The 20652-nt window shown below is 44.0% G+C and overlaps 1 protein-coding gene across 2 annotated transcripts in view; it reads right to left on the bottom strand.

The window, feature by feature from the left end:
- The window catches only part of PIGQ (phosphatidylinositol glycan anchor biosynthesis class Q), a 53364-nt gene that overhangs the window by 10605 nt on the left and 22107 nt on the right, over positions 1-20652 (bottom strand). For both annotated transcript variants that reach the window (XM_070954871.1, XM_070954872.1), the window contains exons 3-7: positions 20066-20197; positions 17448-17568; positions 11413-11539; positions 8303-8456; positions 1766-1877 (exon numbers count right to left, since the gene is read on the bottom strand). In XM_070954871.1, the coding sequence (XP_070810972.1) occupies positions 1766-1877; positions 8303-8456; positions 11413-11539; positions 17448-17568; positions 20066-20197 (646 nt within the window). The remainder of the gene's footprint in view (positions 1-1765; positions 1878-8302; positions 8457-11412; positions 11540-17447; positions 17569-20065; positions 20198-20652) is intronic.

Below are 20652 nucleotides of genomic sequence, written 5' to 3'. Positions count from 1 at the left end.
AGGGTAAAGAGTGGGCCTGAATTGGCGCATTCGGCAGTTCGATTCTAACCGGCTCAAGGTTGACGCAGCCTTCCATCCTTCCGAGGTTGGTAAAATGAGGACACCAGATTGTCAGGGGAAAGAGGCTGATTCTGTAAACTGCTTAGAGAGGGCTGGAAAGCACCGTGATGGATATATATACGTACAGTACTTTTCAGACTCCCCCCCCCCCCAAAAAAAGAGGATGGAAATGTTGGTGCATCTTATAAACCAAATACAGCCATTTTTGGGCTCCCAAAACCCCCATGCATCGTGTTTTTGCCTTCCCCAGCCCCCAGGAGCACTCTGCAGGCCTCCCAAACTCTCTGCGGGCCCTGTTTTTGTGAAAATGGCTCCGTTTTTGGCCTCCCACACATCGTGGTTTTGCCCTCCCCAGCCTCCAGGAGCACTCTGCAGGCCTCCCAAACCCTCTACGCATCCCGTTTTTCGCAAAAACAGGATGCACAGAGGGTTTGGGAGGCCTGCAGAGTGCTCCTGGGGGCTGGGGAGGGCAAAAAAAAAATTTTTTTTCTTGTTTACCTCTTCAAAATCTTAGTGCGTCTTATACTCCGGTGCATCTTATAAGTCTGAAAAATATGGTATATAAGTCTATAAGGTATATACTGTAAATCTAAGTGCTATTGCTATTCCTGACATTCACAACGCCTAAGATGTTTGACGGTTTCCTATGACGCACGGAGATCGTACAGGTAGACCTTGACTTACAATCACAACGGAGCCCCAAATTTCCATTGCTAAGTGAGGCATCCGTTAACTGAGTTTCGCCCCATTGTACAACCTTTCTTGCCAAAGTTGTTGAAGTGAACCGCTGCAGTTGTAAAAGTAGTAACATGGTTGTTACATGAATCTGGCTGCCCCCTTGAATTTGCGGGTTGGAAGGTCATGAAAGAGGATCGCGTGACATCCCCCGCCCCCCACGAGATTGCAAATGTCATGAATGTGAACCAGTTGCCAAGAGTCTGAACTTGGATCCTGTGAATGTGGGGATGCTGCAACAGTCATAAGTGTGAAAAATGGTCATAAATCACTTTTGAAAAATCACTAAATGAACTTCTTATAAGTCAAGGACTACCTGTATAGAGACCGTAATTGTGGCTATTCCCCCCACCCCCGGAGACATCTACAGATTCTCAGATTCGGACAGTGAGGAGATTGGGGAGGAACATGGGTCAGTCCTGGAGTCTGGGGAAGGCTCTGATGAGGGCTCTGTGTCGGAGGCAGAGAGGGGGCCAGGGCTGTCTGACAGTTATCAGCTGCCTTCGGAGTCAAACATCAGTGAGGCAGATGAACAGCTGGAGCCTGTTCCCAGTGTGCGCATGTGCAGAGCTGCCAGGAGAAGGGAACAGCTAAAGAACAAGGGTCGGCTCAGGAGTAAGGCCACAGGTGGACGGTGAATGGCCCCTCCCATGAGGAATAAAAGAGGAGAGAAAAAGGAGGGGAGTTTGCAGGAGACAATTAGTTTGCTTAATTGGTTTGTGACTCTCCGAGACTCCTTGCCAAGTTTTGAAGATATCAGCCTGGCAGCTCCCCAAGCCAGATAAGGTCTGTGACTGTAAATTCTCCCTTGAAAGACTTTGCTGGATGTGAATAAAAAGGGTTTTTTTGTCGGGACAAGGAGTCTGCTTCATGCTCTTGGAAAGCCTAGGTCAGAACAAATGTACCCGGAAGTGTATTTGTGATCGCACCATGATTGTCCACCAACTGGTGCCCCCCTGAGAGCCCTTACCTGGTCTAAGTCATAGGAGCAGGAATCGACGCGTTGCCTCAAGACGTTCCATTTCTTCCCTCGGAACAAGCGCCACAGAGAGGACAAGCCGTAAATCTTGAAGCAATAAAGCCTAAGTCCAGAGGAGGAAAAGAGAAAGTTCAGGATGGCCCTGAAATAAAACCCCCAGACTTCTATCCAAGACTCGGTTCTAGTGGGGTCCATTCAAATAACAAAGGCTGTGTCGGGGACAAGCAAGTAGAACAGCTACCAGAAAGGGTCAAATAAGTTCCTTGATTGTTGATGACCAGTTTACAAGAATCTCACGGGTGTTTGGCTTTCTCTTGAGAAACAGCAGATGTATTAAAGTTATATATGCCTCCATCCATTAGTCCAGAATTTTAGCTTTAAGAAATAGTTCATTGAATACTTGCAGCATCACATTGCTTAGTACGTCTTGTAGAGTTTTATATACCTCTGCTGGTAATCCATCTGGACCTGGGGTCTTCCCATTTTTCTAAGATAATTAGAAAACCGGGGCTGCTCGAATACCACTTTAGATTGAACTGAAAAGGGAAACGACAGGAGAGAGGGTGTTGTGGCTCCGTTGCATGAGCCTGGGCTATCGACAGATGCAGACTCTGAGAGTGAGGGAGAGGAGTTGGCAAGGCCTCCCTCTCCAGGAGCCTCCTCTCTGGCAATGCCTCCGGAGGACACCGAAGGCCAAACGATAGGCTCAGAGCCAAGCACGTCCCCGCAGCCACAGGTGGACAGCGACGAAGAAGATAAGTGCTGGCTGGACCCGCAACAGAAGCGCAGGGAGAAGCGTGCACTGCAGAGGGGAAGGCGTGCCAGAGATTAGCTGAGTCACTGGACCACACCCCACAGGGTATAAATGTGGGTGTGGTGGCCGGTTCAGTTTGTGACGAGCAAAAACTGGAAATACTCCATGATCTCTGCGTTACTGGACTTTGCCTGCTTTATTGGACTGCATTTGGATTAATCCTTGTATTGTTGACACTCTGCCTGTTTTATCGGAATGCTTGCAGTCTAATCTTTGTTTTGTGTGAGTAAAATCTGAATTGGCAGCTAGCCACTGGGTTGCTGCCAGCTTTATCTTCAAAGAGTTTTGTCGTGTGGCTTATTAACTCCGGGCCGTCTGTGGGGGTGAGTGTGTGGTACAGGGACAGAACAGAGGGGAAGGAGTAGAGAGAGAGGAAGGGAGAAGAGAGGGGAGGAGAGAAGAGGAGAAAGAAGAAAGGAAAAAGGAGAGGAAGAAAAGGGAGGGGAAAGAGGAGTAGAGGAGAAGGTTAGAAGGGGGGAAGAAGAAAGGAGTGGGGGAAGAGAAGGGGAAATAGGAAAGAGAAGGAGAGAAAGAACGAAGGAAGTAGGAGAAGAGAGAGGAAGGAAGAGAAGGGGAGGAGAAGAAGAAAGGTTGGAGTAAAGGTAAAGGGTAAAAGAGCAGTCCCAAAAAAGTAAAAATTAAAAATGGAAGTTAAAAGAAAAGATGAATGAAAAATGATGGAAATGACTGTGCATGTAAATGTGTTTATGAGAAATAAAAATATTTTTTTTTAAAAAAAAAGAGAAACAGCAGATGTAGATCTAAAGATCAAAGGTTTCCTCCCCCAAGTGGGCTCCCAACAAAACACCCCCAATAAAAGAAGACTCCAAGGCTCAAAGTTCCCCAAAGTTCCATTTTATTAGAGATGTCATATTGGCACATCTGGGAAAACTCGAATCTGAAAGCTTCCAGGTTTTCCCCACCTATAAAGGTAAAGGTTCCTCTCGCACATATGTGCTAGTCATTCCCAACTTTAGGGGGTGGTGCTCATCTCCGTTTCAAAGCCAAAGAGCCAGCGCTGTCCGAAGACGTCTCCATGGTCATGTGACCGGCATGACTCAACGCCAAAGGTGCATGGAATGCTGTTACCTTCCCACCAAAGGTGGCCCTTATTTTTCTACTTGCATTTTTTACCTGCTTTCAAACTGCTAGGTTGGCAGAAGCTGGGACAAATAACGGGAGCTCACCCCGTTACGTGGCACTAGGGATTCGAACCGCTGAACTACCAACCTTTTGATCGACAAACTCAGAGTCTTAGCCACTGAGCCACCGCATCCCCACCCAGAAGAAAGTCCAAATCCCTGCCCAACACCCACATGTCCATCACAAGTTCCAATCAAAGCACTGTCCCAACTGGAGATGCCTCCCAGTCACCGGGCAAGATGTCCTTGACTCCCAGAGAAAGGAATGTTATTATGACTATATATCTCCCCTGCTCCATACAATCCCCACTCCCAGTTTCCCACAGCAATAAATGTGGCAGGCCTGAAGGCCCAAAGAAAAAGATGGCTTCCAGGCCTGGCAGGTTCCACTACAGGCTAAGAGCTTCTCCTTCACATTCCTGCAAAGCATTAAGTCCTTGAATTAAGACCACAATTGAACCCAAAATTTCTGTGGCTAACCGAAAAGAGTTGTTAAGTGAATTTTGCCTCATTTTACGACCTTTCCTGGCACAGTTTGTTAAGCGAATCACCGCAAGTTGTGAAGTTAGTTCACCCGGTTCGTAAGTGAATCTGGCTTTCCCCGTTGATTTGGCTTGTCAGACAATCGCAAAAGGGGATCGCATGACCCTGGGACAATGCAAGCGTCAGAAATACGAGCCAGTTGCCAATTTTAATCACGTGACCATGGGGATGCTACAACAGTTGTAACAGTGACAACTGTTTTTGCAACAGTGACCTTGTTGCAAAAAAAGGTCGTCACTTTTGTCAGTGCCACTGTAACTTTGAACAGTCGCCAAACGAAATGTTGTAACTTGAGGACTACCTGTATACAGTTGCAAGAAAAAGTATGTGAACCCCTTGGGATTACGTGGATTTTTGCATGAATTGGTCATAAAATGTGCTCTGAACTTCATCTAAGTCATAACAATAAAAAAACACAGTCTGCTTAAAATAATACTACACAAACATTAGATGTTGCCATGGTTTAATTGAACATAACATGTAAACATTCACAGTGCAGGGAGGAAAAAGTATGTGAACCTTTGGACTTAATAACTGGTTGACCCTCCTTTGGCAGCAATAACCTCAACCAAATGGCAACATCTAATGTTTGTGTTTCTTGGAACTGTATATGAGGCTGCTCTACGCTGAAATTTCAATTAGTGCAAGATATTGCAACAAGCTTAGAAAGGAACCTGGGTGATAAGAGCATCTGACATTAGCCTAATACAGGTAGTCCGACAACCTAATGGAACATGGAATTTCCATCGTAAGTCACAACGGACTTAAGTCGAGGCACCGACATGACCAACTGGATCTTACTAACTTTTTTTGCAGTGGTCATAAAACAAATGTGGCAGTCAGTCATAAAGCGAGTGAATGCATTCCTATGAGTGCTTTTTGTCAGAAATTGGCCAGAAGGGCGTGAAACTGGCAAAAAGTCATAAATACAACTATGTGTCTGCAGAAGTCAGAAATTGTGGGTGCTCCATCACTGGAGATTTTCAAGAAGGAGATTTTGGACAACCATTTGTCTGGAATGGTAGAGAGTTTCCTGGCTGAGCAGGGGGTTGGACTAGAAGACCTCCAAGGTCCCTTCTAACTCTGTTAATTCTGATCACTGCAAACACCATAAAGGCGAGGCAGTTGTCAAGTGTTCAAAATGCAGTCATGTGACCAGAGGGGGATACCACTATTGTAACTCCAGAATTGGGACATAAATATCTTTTGGGGGATGGAATCTGTTGTAACTTTGAATGGTTACCAAGCAAGGATTACTTGTACTCTGGTTTGGTCCCCAGATGTTGGCTGCGGAATTTAGGTTATGTTCTGGATGCTGCCACATGGGTGATCAGGTTTAGGATTGCTCACCTCTTGTAAGAGGTGCTTGGGTGGGACAGTACTTGTAAGAGGAATTTCAGCTGTGAGACCCAGCCACAATCTGAATTTTGTTGTTAATTGCAAAGTCGTGTCCGACCCATTGCGACTCCATGGACAACGTTCCTCCAGGCCTTCCTGTCCTCTACCATCCTCTGGAGTCCATTTAAGCTCACGCCGATTGCTTTGGTGACTCCATCCAGCCACCTCGTTCTCTGCCGTCCCCTTCTTCTTTTGCCCTCCATCGTTCCCAGCATTCGGCTCTTCTCCAGGGAGTCCTTCCTTCTCATTAGGTGGCCAAAGTATCTGAGTTTCCTCTTCAGGATCCGGCCTTCTAAAGTGCAGGATTGATCTCCTCTAGGATTGATCGGTTTGATCGCCTTGCAATCCAAGAGATTCACAGGAGTTTTCTCCAGCACCAGAGTTCAAAGGCCTCAATTCTTTGGCGCTCAGCCTTCCTTATGGTCCAACTTTCACAGCCAGACATTGCAACTGGGAAAATGATAGCCTTGTCTATACGCACTTTTGTTGGCAGGGTGATGTCTCTGCTTTTTAGTAAGCTGTCTAGATTTGTCATAGCTTTTCTCCGCAGGAGCAAGTGTCTTAGCAATAACCTTTCTTGCACTTATATATATGGAAAATGGAAAATTGTGTGGATTGGCTGCTGGGCTTTGCAAGGGTAATATGAGATCCTGAGGTCAGGGCAATGGGGAAAAAGACAGCCTGAGAACTGACTGCCATGCGAGAAAATTCCCACATGTAAAAGTGGCCTAACAATGTGATTCCCACGACTTCCTGCGCTTTCCCAAAGGGAGAGGGTTGGGGTTTTATTTTGGTTTTGACTACTTAAAAAGAAAAGCCTCTTCAAATGGAAATCAATCCATAAACACGGGCTTGCTTAATGAAGGGATCGGGAATGGAACGCACTGGCAACTTCTTAGCTTGTTTCTTTGCTGCTGACGCTAATATTGGCATTTTTGTATTTTGGGAAGCGTAAGCCAGCCGGAAGGCACTCAGTGTTTGGGACATTTTCAGTTCTGCTTGAAGGCATCTAGGAAATATAATATCCAGATCTGGTTTCGTTTGTCTGCTTTGGGTTTAGCCATAAGTTAAAGGTGCTATCTTTAGAATAGAATAGAATAACAGAGTTGGAAGGGACCTTGGAGGTCTTGTAGTCCAACCTCCTGTTTAGGCAGGAAATCCTACACCACTTCAGACAAATGGTTATCCAACATCTTCTTTAAAACTTCCAGTGTTGGAGCATCCACAACTTCTGGAGGCAAGTTGTTCCACTTATTAATTGTTCCAACTGTCGGGAAGTTTCTCCTTAGTTCTAAGTTGCTTCTCTCCTTGATTAGTTTCCACCCGTTGCTTCTTGTCCTGCCTTCAGGTGCTTTGGAGAATAGCTTGACCCCCTCTTCTTTGTGGCAGCCCCTGAGATATTAGAAGAGTGCTATCATGTCTCCCCTAGTCCTTTTTTTCACTAAACCCAGTTCCTGCAACCGTTCTTTATATATTTTAGCCTCCAGTCCCCTAATCCTCTTTGTTGCTCTTCTCTGCACTCTTTAATCTGTACTATCCTCTTCATTCATTATCTGTCTGCCCATCTCCCTTTTAATTTCTTTCTGACCTGCTTTCCAGAATAAGACATGGTTTTTCCAATCTCTGATGATTTATTTTGTGCAAGTTTGTTTTTTTAAAAAAGGAAACCAGGTTTTGGTTCCTTTCTCTCACATTTACGTTCGAAATACAATTTTCCGGATCAGAAGTCAAGTGGTTTAATCAAACTGAGACGATTAATAACACAATAACAGAATTGGAAGGGATCTTGGAGTCCAAACACCTGCGCAGGCAGCAAACCCTACACCATTTCAGACAAATGGCTGTCCAATCTCTTCTTAATTCTATTCTTAAGGTAAAGGTAAAGGTTCTCCTCTCACATATGTGCTAGTCGTTCCTGACTCTAGGGGGCGGTGCTCATCTCTGTTTGAAAGCCGAAGAGCCAGCGCTGTCCGAAGACGTCTCCGTGGTCATGTGGCCGGCATGACTCAACGCCAAAGGCGCACAGAACGCTGTTCCCTCCCACCAAAGGTGGTCCCTATTTTTCTACTTGCATTTTTTACCTGCTTTCGAACTGCTAGGTTGGCAGAAGCTGGTACAAGTCACGGGAGCTCACCCTGTTACGCAGCACTAGGGATTCGAACCGCTGAACTGCCAACCTTTCAATTGACAAGCTCAGCGTCTTAGCCCCTGAGTCCCTAATTCTATTCTTAATAGACTATTAATAGAATTCTTAATTCTATTGAATTAAGGCACAGGAGCAGAAGGAGCAGTAGTCCTCTCCTGGTCTGAGAACCTTTCATGGATGAGCCTGGGAGGATTTTTTAGGCACGCCAATGTCTTGTTTTTGTCCACTGTTACAAAACACAATTGCTCCCCATTTAATAGTAGATGAGCAGAAGGTGAGGAGAACTTCTTTAACAGAATAGCAGAGTTGGAAGGAACCTTGGAAGTCTTGTACTCCAAGCAGGAGACCCTATACAATTCCAGACAAATGGTTGTCTAATCCCTTCTTAAAAATCTCCAGTGATGGAGCACCCACAGCTTCTGGAGGAAAGTCGTTCCACTAATGAATTGCTTGCCTGGTAACCCCCGTGAACCTAGCACACCTACCTGGCTCCATAGACATAAAAACAGTAGATGTGGAACGTCAGGAGGGCAATGATGTCGGAGAGGATGGAAAGGGCCACCGTCAAGCCAAGGCAAGCGGACAAGCCAACGTACCACAAGATCTTCTCAATGAATGGAGACATCAGATGGATGTAGCCTGAACATGGAAACAGCAGCGCTTAAAAAAGAGCAACTATCTCTCTTCGATGAGAGTTATCACCAATAACAGAACAGAATAACAGAATTGGAAGGGACTTTGGAGGTCTTCTAGTCCAACCCCCTGCTCAAGTAGAAGACCTATACCAGGGGTCAGCAACCCGCGGCTCTGGAGCCGCATGTGGCTCTTTCATCCCTCTGCTGCGGCTCCTTGTCGCCAGTCGGCTCCACAATTGATAGGGCTTTCGGTTAGGACAGGTAGAGGAAAAAGGACGCCACGCTAGGAGGAGACACTATGGTGGGGGAACTGGACTTCTGGTTGGCTCCAGAATTGAACGGGGGGCTTTCTGTTAGGACTTTTGTGGCTCTTTGAGTGTTTAAGGTTGCCGACCCCTGACTTATACCATTCCAGACATGTGGCTGTCCAGTCTATTCTAAAAAAGCCTCCAGAATGGAGCACCCACAACTTCTGAAGGCAAGGCTGGTTAATTGTTCTCACCGTCAGGAGATTTCTCCTTAGTTCTAGGTTGCTTCTCTCCTTGGTTAGTTTCCACCCATGGCTTCTTGTCCTGCCTTCAGGTGCTTTGGAGAATAGCCTTGACTCCCTCTTCTTTGGGGCAGCCCCTCAAATACTATCATGTCACCCCTAGTTCTTTTCACTAGACTAGACAAACCTGCAACCATTTCTGCAAATAGCCCTTTTAAAACATTCTATCTCCATCAAGATAGCCCTAGTTACCTCCCGTATGGACTACTGTAATGCTCTCTACATGGGGCTCCCCTTGAAAAGCACCCAGAGGCTCCAACTGGTCCAGAACGTAGCCGCGCGGGTGATTATGGGCGCAGCTCGTTACGCCCATGTAACACCTCTCCTACGCGAGCTGCACTGGCTCCTGGTGGACTTCCGGGTGCGATTCAAGGTGTTAGTTATCACCTTTAAAGCGCTCCATGGCTTAGGACCTGGGTACCTACGAGACCGTCTTTTGCCACCAATAGCCTCCCACCGACCAGTTCGTTCTCATAGGGAGGGACTACTCAGGGTACCGTCAGTCAAATTATGCCAACTGGCGACTCCCAGAGAAGGGGGAGGGCCTTCTCTGTGGGGGCTCCAACCCTTTGGAATGAACTGCCCCTGGAGATACGGAATATCCCTGATCTCCGTGCTTTCCGCCGTGCCCTCAAGACCCTGATGTTCCAACAGGCGGGGCTAAACATACGAACATGTGAATGATTTTTTAAATGTTATCTAATTCTGGGTTTTATTTAATTGACCAAACTAAGTAATAATTTTAATTAGCAATTTTATGATGTTTGTGTGTCTATATTTTTCTTGACTGTACACCGCCTTGAGTCCTACGGGAGAAAGGCGGTATAGAAATATAATAAATAAATAAATAAATAAGATAAAGGTCAAATCTCTTACAAAACAATAGTGGAAAGGATAACCATAAAGATTATAGCTTGTTGAGAAACAAATGAAATCTGATATCTGAATTCTAGTGTTCAGGTGTTGTAACACCAGGATGCTTACTGCAAGTCCTAAACGTGAAGCTAAAACTTAGCAGTTTTAGGTGCATCAAACCAAGGAAAGTGTCAATGGAGAAGATTCCCAATGCTTAGAAACAACAAACGGAAAAAAGAGACTGAAAGAAAAGATGGTTAGATACCACCACTGTTGACCCAAGTCTGAGCCTATAACACTCTAAAGGAACAGTCAATGCAATCCTGATGAAACAATGGCCATCAGGTCATCAAGGGTTTGGAATTACTGAACAATGACAACAACAAATAAAACAGAGCCTAAAATGACAACAGCTTTGTATCTCACCAACAGTCCAAAGAACAAACAAGCATGACCTTTGTAAGAAAACAGAGCAGAGTAGAGTAGAGTAGAAGTAGAGCAGGAATAGAGTAGAGTAGCAGTAGAGTAGCAATAGAGTAGCAATAGAGTCGGAATAGAGTAGAGTAGAATAGGAGTAGAGTAGAGTAGAATAGAATAGGAGTAGAATAGGAGTAGGAGTAGAGTAGAATAGGAGTAGAGTAGAATAGAACAGAATAGAAGTAGAGTAGGAGTGAGTAGAGTAGCAGTAGAATAGGAATAGAGTAGGAATAGAGTAAGTAGGAGTAGAGTAGCAGTAGAGTAGCAATATAGTAGGAATAGAGTAGAATAGGAGTAGAGTAGCAATAGAGTTGGAATAGAGTAGAGTAGAGTAGAATACAATAGAAGTAGAGTAGAGTAGAGTAGTAGAATAGGAGAAGAGTAGAGTAGAAGAGAATAGGAATAGAGTAGGAGTGGAGTGGAGTGGAGTGGAGGGGAGTGGAGTGGAGTGGAACGGGACGGAACGGAACGGAACGGAATGGAACGGAACGGAACAGAACGGAACGGAACAGAACAGAACAGATTTATTGGCCAAGTGTGATTGTCTTTGGTGCAGAAGCTCTCAGTCTACATAAAAATACATTAATCAAGTATCATATTATAATAAAGCAATCAACATAAATTATATCAGGAAATAACTAAATAAAACAATATAGATCATGAAGACACAAGCAACAAGGTTATAATCATAAGCAGAAGGAGATAGGTAATAGCTAATTTATAAATCTATAAATTTATAATCTATCTATTTATGTGCTTGTTGGGTATCAAAGAGAGTTGCAGAGCAACTTAAGAGAAGAATGGGACACGCAACTCTACGGTGTCCTGTCCTATTCTCAAATCTTAGGTCACCAGTTCCAGAGCACGGCTTCTAGAACCTCTACAAGAGATTCGTCATTCAACAACACATTCAGATGTGGGCAGTTCTTGCTTTCTCCAGCCTGGTGCCTGCCAGCCAGCAAAATCAAGGATGATAGGATTTGTAGTCTAAACGATCAGATGGCATCAGTTGGTGTTCCTCGAGTGGCACAAAGGAGTTTGTCACATGTCACAGACAAAGGAAGAGAAGGGCACTTACTAAGCCAGAGGTGGATGTGGTAAAGGAAAAAGCGGCCCAGCACTTGATCCAAAGCTCTGTTCATTTTTAGACCGGCTGGCACACCCATCAGCCACTGCAGGAGGTTCTGGAGCTGTTGGGCGATATGCTGTCGAAAGAGGAAGACAGCATCAGCAGCATCAGTGGAAAACAGCTCGAAAAGAACAAAGAGTGATTTTCAAAAAAGCTAAAATATCCTGATGTCAAGTTTCGAGGTCGTCTCAAATAAATTGCCATTTCAAACAAAGTCTTTGAAGAAAAACTCCTATTTATTAAGCACGGCATTCTAAACCCGACTCCATCGAAGCCAATACTGACTTCCAGCCTCAAAACCCTCCCTTTCCGTTCCCCACTCCCCTGCACTCATTGGCCATCTTCCAAGTCATTCTACCCCTAATCTACTCCAGCGCAAAGGAATTTCCCCCATCCCATCTCCTAGGGGATATTATCTCCAGGGAAAATAAGTAGGTGAAAAGTCAAACGTCCCTTTCCAGATGCCTCCGCTTCTCCTTCTTATGTCAGCTCTAGAGTAACTGCAGCTTGAAGTGCTGACACCTAAACGGTTTTATTCCCTTTTTTACTCACGGAAAGAAAATGCATTGGAAGCATCAAAATACAGTGTTTCTCAACCATGGCAATAGGTGGATTTCAACTCCCAGAATTCCCCAGCCAGCCATATCTTAAAGTTGCTAAGTTTAAGAAACACTGATCAATATATCATTCTATATCAATATATCACTCTAGAAAAAGTGCAGAGAAGAGCAACCAACATACTGAGGGGATTGGAGGCTAAAACATACGATGAAGGGTTGCAGGAACTGGGCACGGCTAGTCTAGTGAAGAGAAGGACCAGGGGAGACAGGATAGCAGTCTTCCAATATTTGAGGGGCTGCCACAGAGAGGAGGGGGTCAAGCTATTCTCCAAAGCCCCCGAAGGCCAGACAAGGAATAATGGATGGAAACTGATCAAGGAGAGATTCAACCTAGAAATAAGGAGACATTTTCTGACAGTGAGAGCAATCAACCCATGGAACAGAAGTTGCCTTCAGAAGTTGTGGGAGCTTCATCATTGGAACCTTTCGAGAAGAGATTGGACTGCCATCTGTCAGAAATGGTGTAGGGCAGTGGTGAATTCCAATTTTTTTTACTACCGGTTCTATGGGCGTGGCTTGCTGGGCATGGCAGGGGAAGGATACTGCAAAATTCCCATTCCCACCCCACTCTGGGTCCAGCCAGAGGTGGTATTTGCCGGTTCTCTGAACTACTCAAAATTTCCGCTACCGGTTCTCCAAAATCTGTCAGAACCTGCTGGATTTCACCTCTGGTGTAGGGTCTCCTGCTTTGGGGGGGGGGGTTCGACTAGATGACCTACAAGGTCCCTTCCAACTCTGTTAATCTGTACATATTTAAATGCCACTGGGAACCTTGCTGGCCAGATTTTGTTTTCTGCATATGGGTTGCTAGCCGCAATTAAACCACGATAGCAAATTAAGATGCTATTTCTTAGTCTGGATGGGGGGGGGGAAAGAATGACTTTGATGACGCCCAGTGACTTGGGGCTAAGGACTGTTAATGGGAATGGAAACCAGAGAGGCAGGAGGAAGGAGAGCGAAGGAATGCAATTTTACACGAGGGATGTAATTTTTTTATCAGTATTTTATTTATTTATTTTATTTATTTTATTGAATTTATATACCGCCCTACTCCCGAAGGACTCAGGGCGGTGAACAGCCATAGAATAAAACATATAAATACAAAATTTAAAATAAAATAAAACGAATTAAATAATTTGGCTGAACAAATTTAAAACCCCAATAATTTAAAACCAAATTTAAAATTTCCATTTAAAAAGGGGAAAGACTCAGGCCAGCTTGATGAAATAAGAAAGTCTTGAGCGGTGATGGATCACAAGTTCTTTTGATTTATGGACGGAAAGGTCTTGTATGTATTTGCCACGGGGCTTTTTAGCAGTCAAAAGCCGCAAGAATTCATCCTGGGAAAAACAACCACAGCCACCACCACAAATCTTCCTCTCTCTCTGGCTGGGCTCTTAAGTCCATTCAACTTGCATCAGAGAGAAAGAGATTTCGCTTAAAATGGTTTAGCGGCGATGCTTTTATAAAACAATGAACAATGTCAAGTGAAGCATTTTTGTGGTAGGAACACGCTAACCTTTCCGATGGCTGCGGCTCTGCGTGTTAGTCCACAGTGACATTGTGGTCACTGGAGCCTTTGGATGGGATCCAGGAGAAATACTTGATCCTGGACCAGAGGGAAAGGAATCTGAAGTAGCCCAGGCCTTTATTTGCAATTATTAAGCTAAGCATCTGATGTCAAAATAGGAGGACAGAGATGGAAACTCAATGGAAGTCTCAGCTAATATGGGACAAGCTATTCAAAATGTCCACGTTCCACTGAAGAGAAGGGGGGCGGGGGGGAGGGGAGTGCTTATACAGTAGTGGCCAAAATTGTAGAAACCTTTTGGGAAAAGTATATTTTTGAGGTTTGATGGCTAATAACACCACTTTTTTTTTTTGGAGTTTCAAGATAATCCTATTCCATTACTGGAATGGCCTGGGAATAGCCCAGATCTTAACCCCATTGAATTTTTTTTAAAAAAATAATTTTATTAACATGCATAAATCATAATATGTAATATATAACAATATACACAATACAAACAATCAATGAGTGCTCCCCCACTCCTTGGGATCATTCCTGCTTCCAAAACCTTAAAGCTTCTTCTGGTGGTGGTATCCCTCTTCCTCCAGAAAACACATATATTAGGAACTGTTTCCAGATTCCATTGAATTCATTTACTTTCACTGTGCCCCTCCTTACTTTAATATTACAAGTCAGTTTATCATTTATGGCAATATCCCATACTTCCTTATACCATTCCTCCACACAATAATCACCTCGTGTCTTCCAGTTCCTAGAAATCATTAACCTTGCTGCGGTCAACAAATTTGTTATCAACTCTTTAGTCTCTTTTTTACACTTTACATCTTCCAATAGTGAGAGTAATGCTACCTTTGGTGCCTCTTCTACCTTTATTCCTCTATTCCTAAAACCCAGTTAATAGAAGCAATCCTTCAATCTTGGTTTCACATTAGAACCGCTGCAGAACTCAAAGACTTGGTTCACTCCATGGGAAGACGTTGTAAGGCCGCTATTCATGTTGAAGGTTACCCAACTAAGTATTAACTGACATGGTGATAATTTTTGTATATCTCATTTTTTTCTACGTGTTTCTTTTAATAATAATAATAATAATAATAGTAATAATAATAATAATAATAATAATAATAATAATAATAATAATAATAATAATTTTATTTCTATACCACCCTTCTCCCGAAGGTCTCATGGCGGTGTACAGCCAATTTAAAAACACAAGACACAGCAATAATTAAAAATTAAAATAATTAAATAGATTTGGCCGATTTAAAACCGTAAAATTAAAATACCCCAATTTAGAATTATTATATTGACAGCCCTGCTGTCTTTCTTCTTTCTACTGTAATGGCTATTCTAAAAGCAAATCCTTCATAAAAGTTATTGCATTGAATGTAATGCAATGTTGATTCAATTATCTTTCCATCGATATATAATTTTATGGTACTACTCAAAAAAAAATAAAAGTGGAGTTATTAGCTAGTTTTAGAAAATACACTTTCCCCAAAAGGTTTCCACAATTTTGGCCACTACTGTATTTTTAAACCAACATCTAAGTCACGATTGCTAGATAAGAAAGCTGGTTTGCTCTCTACTGCTTTGCAGTTCTTCCAAAAAGGGTAATTGGAAGGCAGCAGAGACTGGGAATTTGAGTGACTCACCACCATACCCATCTGCAGTGGACACTAACTGCATGCACACATGTCTGTAGAGATTCTGTCACTCTACAGGCTTTCTTGTCTTTTTTCTTTTGAAGACGTTTCGCTTCTCATCCAAGAATCTTCTTCCGTTCTGACAGCCTTCCATTCCCCACTATCCTGTCAGAGCGGAAGAAGCTCCTTGGATGAGAAGCGAGACGTCTTCAAAAGAAAAAAAATAAATAAGAAAGTCCAATTGCCTCCTGAAAAAAAGCATCTTTGGGATTACACATGCACACATGTTAAGCCAGGGAGAATTTAAATCAACGTTTGCTAGACAAGCTGCAGGGGTCTAGTTCAGGGCAGTGGTGAAATCCAAATTTTTTTTACTACCGGTTCTGTGGACGTGGCTTGGTGGGTGCGGCAGGGGAAGGATACAGCAAAAACCCCATTCCCTCCCCACTCCTGGGGGAAGGATATTGCAAAATCCACATTCCCTCCCCACTCCTGTGGCCAGCCAGAGGTGGTATTTGCCGGTTCTCCGAACTGCTCAAAATTTCCGCTACCGGTTCTCCAGAACCTGTCAGAACCTGCTGGATTGATTGATTGATTGATTGATTGATTGATTGATTATTTATTTATTTATTTATTTATTTATTTATTTATTTTATTATATTATTATTTTATTTTATTTTATTTTATTTTATTTTATTATTTTATTTTATTTTATTTTATTTTATTTTATTTTATTTTATTTTATTTTATTTTATTTTATTTTATTTTATTTTATTTTATTATTTTATTTTATTTTATTTTATTTTATTTTATTTTATTTTATTTTATTTTATTATTTTATTTTATATACCGCCCTTCTCCAGCAGGACTCAGGGCGGTGAACAGCCACGGTAAAACACAACATATAAAATTTAAAAGCAGTTTAAAAAACATTAAATAATTTTGGCCATCAATTTAAAATAACCCAGTTAAAACCAATTATAAATTTAAAACCACAAGCATGGGGTCAAGCCAGCCCGGCTAGATGAAACAGATGTGTTTTCAGGGCCCGACGAAAAGTCCGGAGGTCTGGTATCGTGCGTATCTCTGGGGGTAGGTCGTTCCAGAGGGCAGGTGCCACCACAGAGAAGGCTCTCCCCCTGGGGGTCGCCAGCCGACATTGTCTGGCCGACGGCACCCTGAGGAGGCCCTCTCTGTGCGAGCGTACTGGCCGGTGGGAGGCTATTGGCGGCAGAAGGCGGTCTCGTAGATCCCCCGGCCCTAAGCCATGGAGCGCTTTAAAGGTGGTCACCAATACCTTGAAGCGCACCCGGAAGACCACCGGGAGCCAGTGCAGCTCGCGCAGGAGAGGTGTCACATGAGAGCACCCCATCGCTCCCATAATCCCCCGCGCGGCCACATTCTGGACCAACTGGAGCCTCTGGGTGCACTCCAAGGGGAGCCCCATGTAGTTTCACCCTTGGTTCAGGGGTCTCCCAACCTGTGGGCTGTGAGGGGTTTGCAACTGAGCTGTGGGAATGGCCGGTGAGCGTGCACGCAAGCTCACACATCCTCATTTACACAATGAAGCTGTGCATGCTTGCCAATTGTTTGCGCAAACCATCCCCTATCCTACCCACCACTCCACAAAGCCAAAAACGATGGGGAACCTGATCTAGTTCCTAGTGTCAGACTTATAACCAAGCTGCACGATGATTCGCTGAATGTGTGAGCCAGGCTGTTGCTTCGTTTTGAACAGACTTCCCGAAATACAGGTAGTCCTCGATTTACAACCGTTCGTTTAGCGACCGTTCAAAGTTACAACGGCACTTGAAAAAAGTGACTTATGACCATTGTTCACATTTACATTACAGCATCTCCGCGATCACCTTGATCAACATTCAGACACTAGCCTGTATTTATGATGGTTGCATAAATCACGTGATCTTTTGCGACCGTCTGACAAGGAAAACCAACAGGGAAAGCCAGATTCGCTTAATGATTACATTACTAACTTAACAACTGCAGCGATTCCCTTTAACAGCTGTGTGGCCAGAAAGGTCGTAGAATGCATCAAAACTCAACAATGGTCTCGCTCAACAACAAACAATTTTGGGGCTCAATTGTGGTCGTAAGTCGAGGAGTACCTGTACACTACTACCAGGCTGAGTTAAACTTTGGTGTAGGATGTGCACAAAGAAAACTTACGTCAGCCACTGGGACGAGGCCACTGGCAAGATAACCGATCCAGTTCATTTGATACAACCAGGACATGAGAAGGATACCCAGAGCCACGTCGATGAAGAGAGAGATAAAGATGTTGGCTTTCCTGTGTTGGGAAAAAAAACATGGTTTGCCATGTCAGGTAGAGTTAAACATTTGTTGTGGCCCGCCAGCAGAGCAGGCAGCAGATTCGGACAGTGAGGAGGTTGGGGAGGAACGTGAGCCAGTTCTGGAGTCTGGGGGAGGCTCTGATGAGGGCTCTGCGTCTGAGGCAGAGAAGGGGCCAGGGCCGTCTGACAGGTATCAGCTGCCTTCGGAGTCAGACATCAGTGAGGCAGACAAACAGCTGGAGCCTGTTCCCAGTATGCGCATGTGAAGAATTGCCAGACGAAGGGAACAGCTAAAGAACAAGGGTCGACTCAGGAGTAATGCCATAGGTGGATGATGAATGACCCTTCCCAGAGGGAATAAAAGAGGAGCAAAAGCAGAGTGGAGTTTGCAGGAGACAATTAGTTCGCCTAATTGGTTCGTGACTCTCTGAGACTCCTGGCCAAGTTTTGAAGATATCGGCCTGGCAGCTCTCCAAGCCAGATAAGGTCTGTGACTGTAAAGTCTCCCTTGAAAGACTTTGCCAGATGTGAATGAAAGGAATTCAACTGTTTGTTTAATAAAAGGGGTTTTGTCGGGGCCAGGATTCTGCTTTGTGCTTTTTGGGGAAGCCTAAGTCAGAACGACGTTCCTCAAAATTCAGACACATTCAAGCTTTTCTTTTAGGATGAGAACCAAGTTTATATGCTGCACCAGGGGAATTAGGAGATCCAGGCAGTTCAATTGTAGGTAAAGACTGATTGCAAACTCGAGCTCTCTACAAGAATCTGAACTACTAGCGATCAAAGGAAAACGAGCGGGGGATAAGAATAGAAAGGAATTCAAGGTGGACTAAAACTTGGATCTCTTGTGGGTGCTCAGGGACTCATGACTGATAACACCTTTGACTCTTCCCTTGGGCTCAGCCTTGTCGTCTCCTACAATAAGACGCCATCGGCTAGATTTTCCAAACATGCTACTACGTCACAACGGTGGGGATGTTGTGACGGTCATAACTGCGAGGAACGGTTGCAAGTCATCTTTTTCAGTGCTGCTGTAACTCTGAACGGTCACTAAATGAATGGTGGTAAGGCGAGGACTACGTGTAAAGGGAAAAGTAGAATCCAGGAGTTCTGCAAAGGCATTTGAGGTTTCTGCAACCACGCAGAGGCAGGTGCTGTACAGATATTTCCTACAGCTGTGCCAGGGTTGGCATGCCAGCCTCTGTTTCCTGGGCAACTCTCTCATTTGCTGGATAGAAATGGAAGTTGTGTGGGCAGTGGTACGGGGGCAGCAGCAGGGGAAAGGGAAAAAAACAGCCCAAAATGTTCAGTCCAATGTGATTGTCTCAGGTGCAGCACCACAAAATATAAACACAATGGAACCGAATGTTTCCAGAAACAATGAGAAGCCTGCCCACACGCACAACTATATTTGGGGAAACAGAATGTTCTATCCTCACTTATAAAAAAAAACCCTTCTCACTCTCACACACACAAACACACACACACACACACAAAGACAATACCACAATATTAAGAGTCCCTTTTTTTCCGCCCCAGGGAGCTCTTTGCATATAAACCTATTGGGACACTAAAAGGAAGGGAGAGAGGGAGGGAGGGAGGGAGGGAGGGAAAGAAAAGAGAAAAAGAAAGAGAGAGAGAGAGAGAGAGAGAGAGAGAGAGGGAGGGAGGGAGGGAGGGAGGGAGGGAGGGAGGGAAGGAAGGAAGGAAGGAAGGAAGGAAGGAAGGAAGGAAGGAAGGAAGAAAGAAAGAAAGAAAGAAAGAAAGAAAGAAAGAAAGAAAGAAAGAAAGAAAGGTTATCATCCTAATCATGAAGTTGCCATTTTTTTTCTTTTTTTCTTTCTTTTTCTTTCTTTCTTTCTCTTTCTCTTTTTCTTTCTTTCTTTCTTTTTTCTTTCTTTCTTTCTTTCTTTCTCTTTCTACCTTTTCTCTCCCTCTCTTTACCTCTCTCTCCCTTCCTTCCTTTTCTCTCTCTCTCTTTCTCCCTTCCTCCCTCCCTCCCTCCCTCCCTCCCTCCCTCCCTCCCTCCTTTCTTTCTTTCTTTCTTTCTTTCTTTCTTTCTTTCTTTCTTTCTTTCTTCTTTCTTTCTTTCTTTTTCTTCTTCTTTCTTTCTTTCTTTCTTTCTTTCTTCTTCTTTCTTTCTTTCTTTCTTTCTTTTTCTTCCTTCCTTCCTTCCTTTCTTCTTTCTTTCTTTCTTTCTCTCTTTCTCTCTCTCTCTTTCTTTCTCTTTCTCTTTTCTTTCTCTCCCTCCCTCCCCCCCCCTCCCTGGGTTGGTTGAGGGTCATTGCTGTCTCTGGTTAGCTGTGTGGCTGATTTGGATTCTGAGGCATTCATAGACTGATTGTAGGTCAATGTGTCTGTTGATGCCACTTTTTTCAGCGATGTTGTAACTCTGAATGGTCACTAAATGAACTCTTGTAAGTCAACCTTACTGTCGTATCTTTGGATATCGGTCATGGAGCCTATCAGGATTTCGTGCAGCGGAATTCTTACCTCATCGCTTGGGCCTGATCTGAAGCTGCCTTCTCACTGCTGATGACTTGGAGATGTTGGAATCGATGCCTCAACTGCTCATAGGTGGAAAGTTTGCTCCAGACGAAGGACAGGGGCCAAAATGTCAGAGCCCTGGAGAAAAAAACAACAACAGACGTCCACCCCAATGAAACCAACATTGCTAATGAAAAATTCCCCCTTTCTGAAAACTTCCTTCTCAGAAAGCAACATAGTAGTATTCCTTTAGGTGTTGGGCAAAGGCATTCTATAGGTAGTCCTCAACTTACAACATTCAGTCCAAGTGGACAACCGTTTAAATAGGAGCCAGCCGTGTGCTGCAGCTGCCAAAAAAGCCCACACAGTTCTAGGCTGCATAAACAGAGGGATAGAATCAAGATCACGTGAAGTGTTAATACCACTTTATAAGGCCTTGGTAAGGCCACTCTTGCAATACGGCATCCAGTTTTGGTCGTCACGATGTAAAAAAGATGCGGAGACTAGAAAGAGTGCAGAGAAGAGCAACAAAATGATTAGGGGACTGGAGGTAAAACATATGAAGAACGGTTGCAGGAACTGGGTATGTCTAG

This window comes from Pituophis catenifer, unplaced genomic scaffold (genome assembly GCF_029215685.1).
Source record: "Pituophis catenifer annectens isolate HBS135680 unplaced genomic scaffold, rPitCat1.0.hap2 SCAF_16, whole genome shotgun sequence".
Taxonomy (NCBI): Eukaryota; Metazoa; Chordata; class Lepidosauria; order Squamata; family Colubridae; genus Pituophis; species Pituophis catenifer.
Note: the sequence above shows the minus strand (reverse complement) of the source record. Positions and strands in the feature narration are given on the sequence as shown.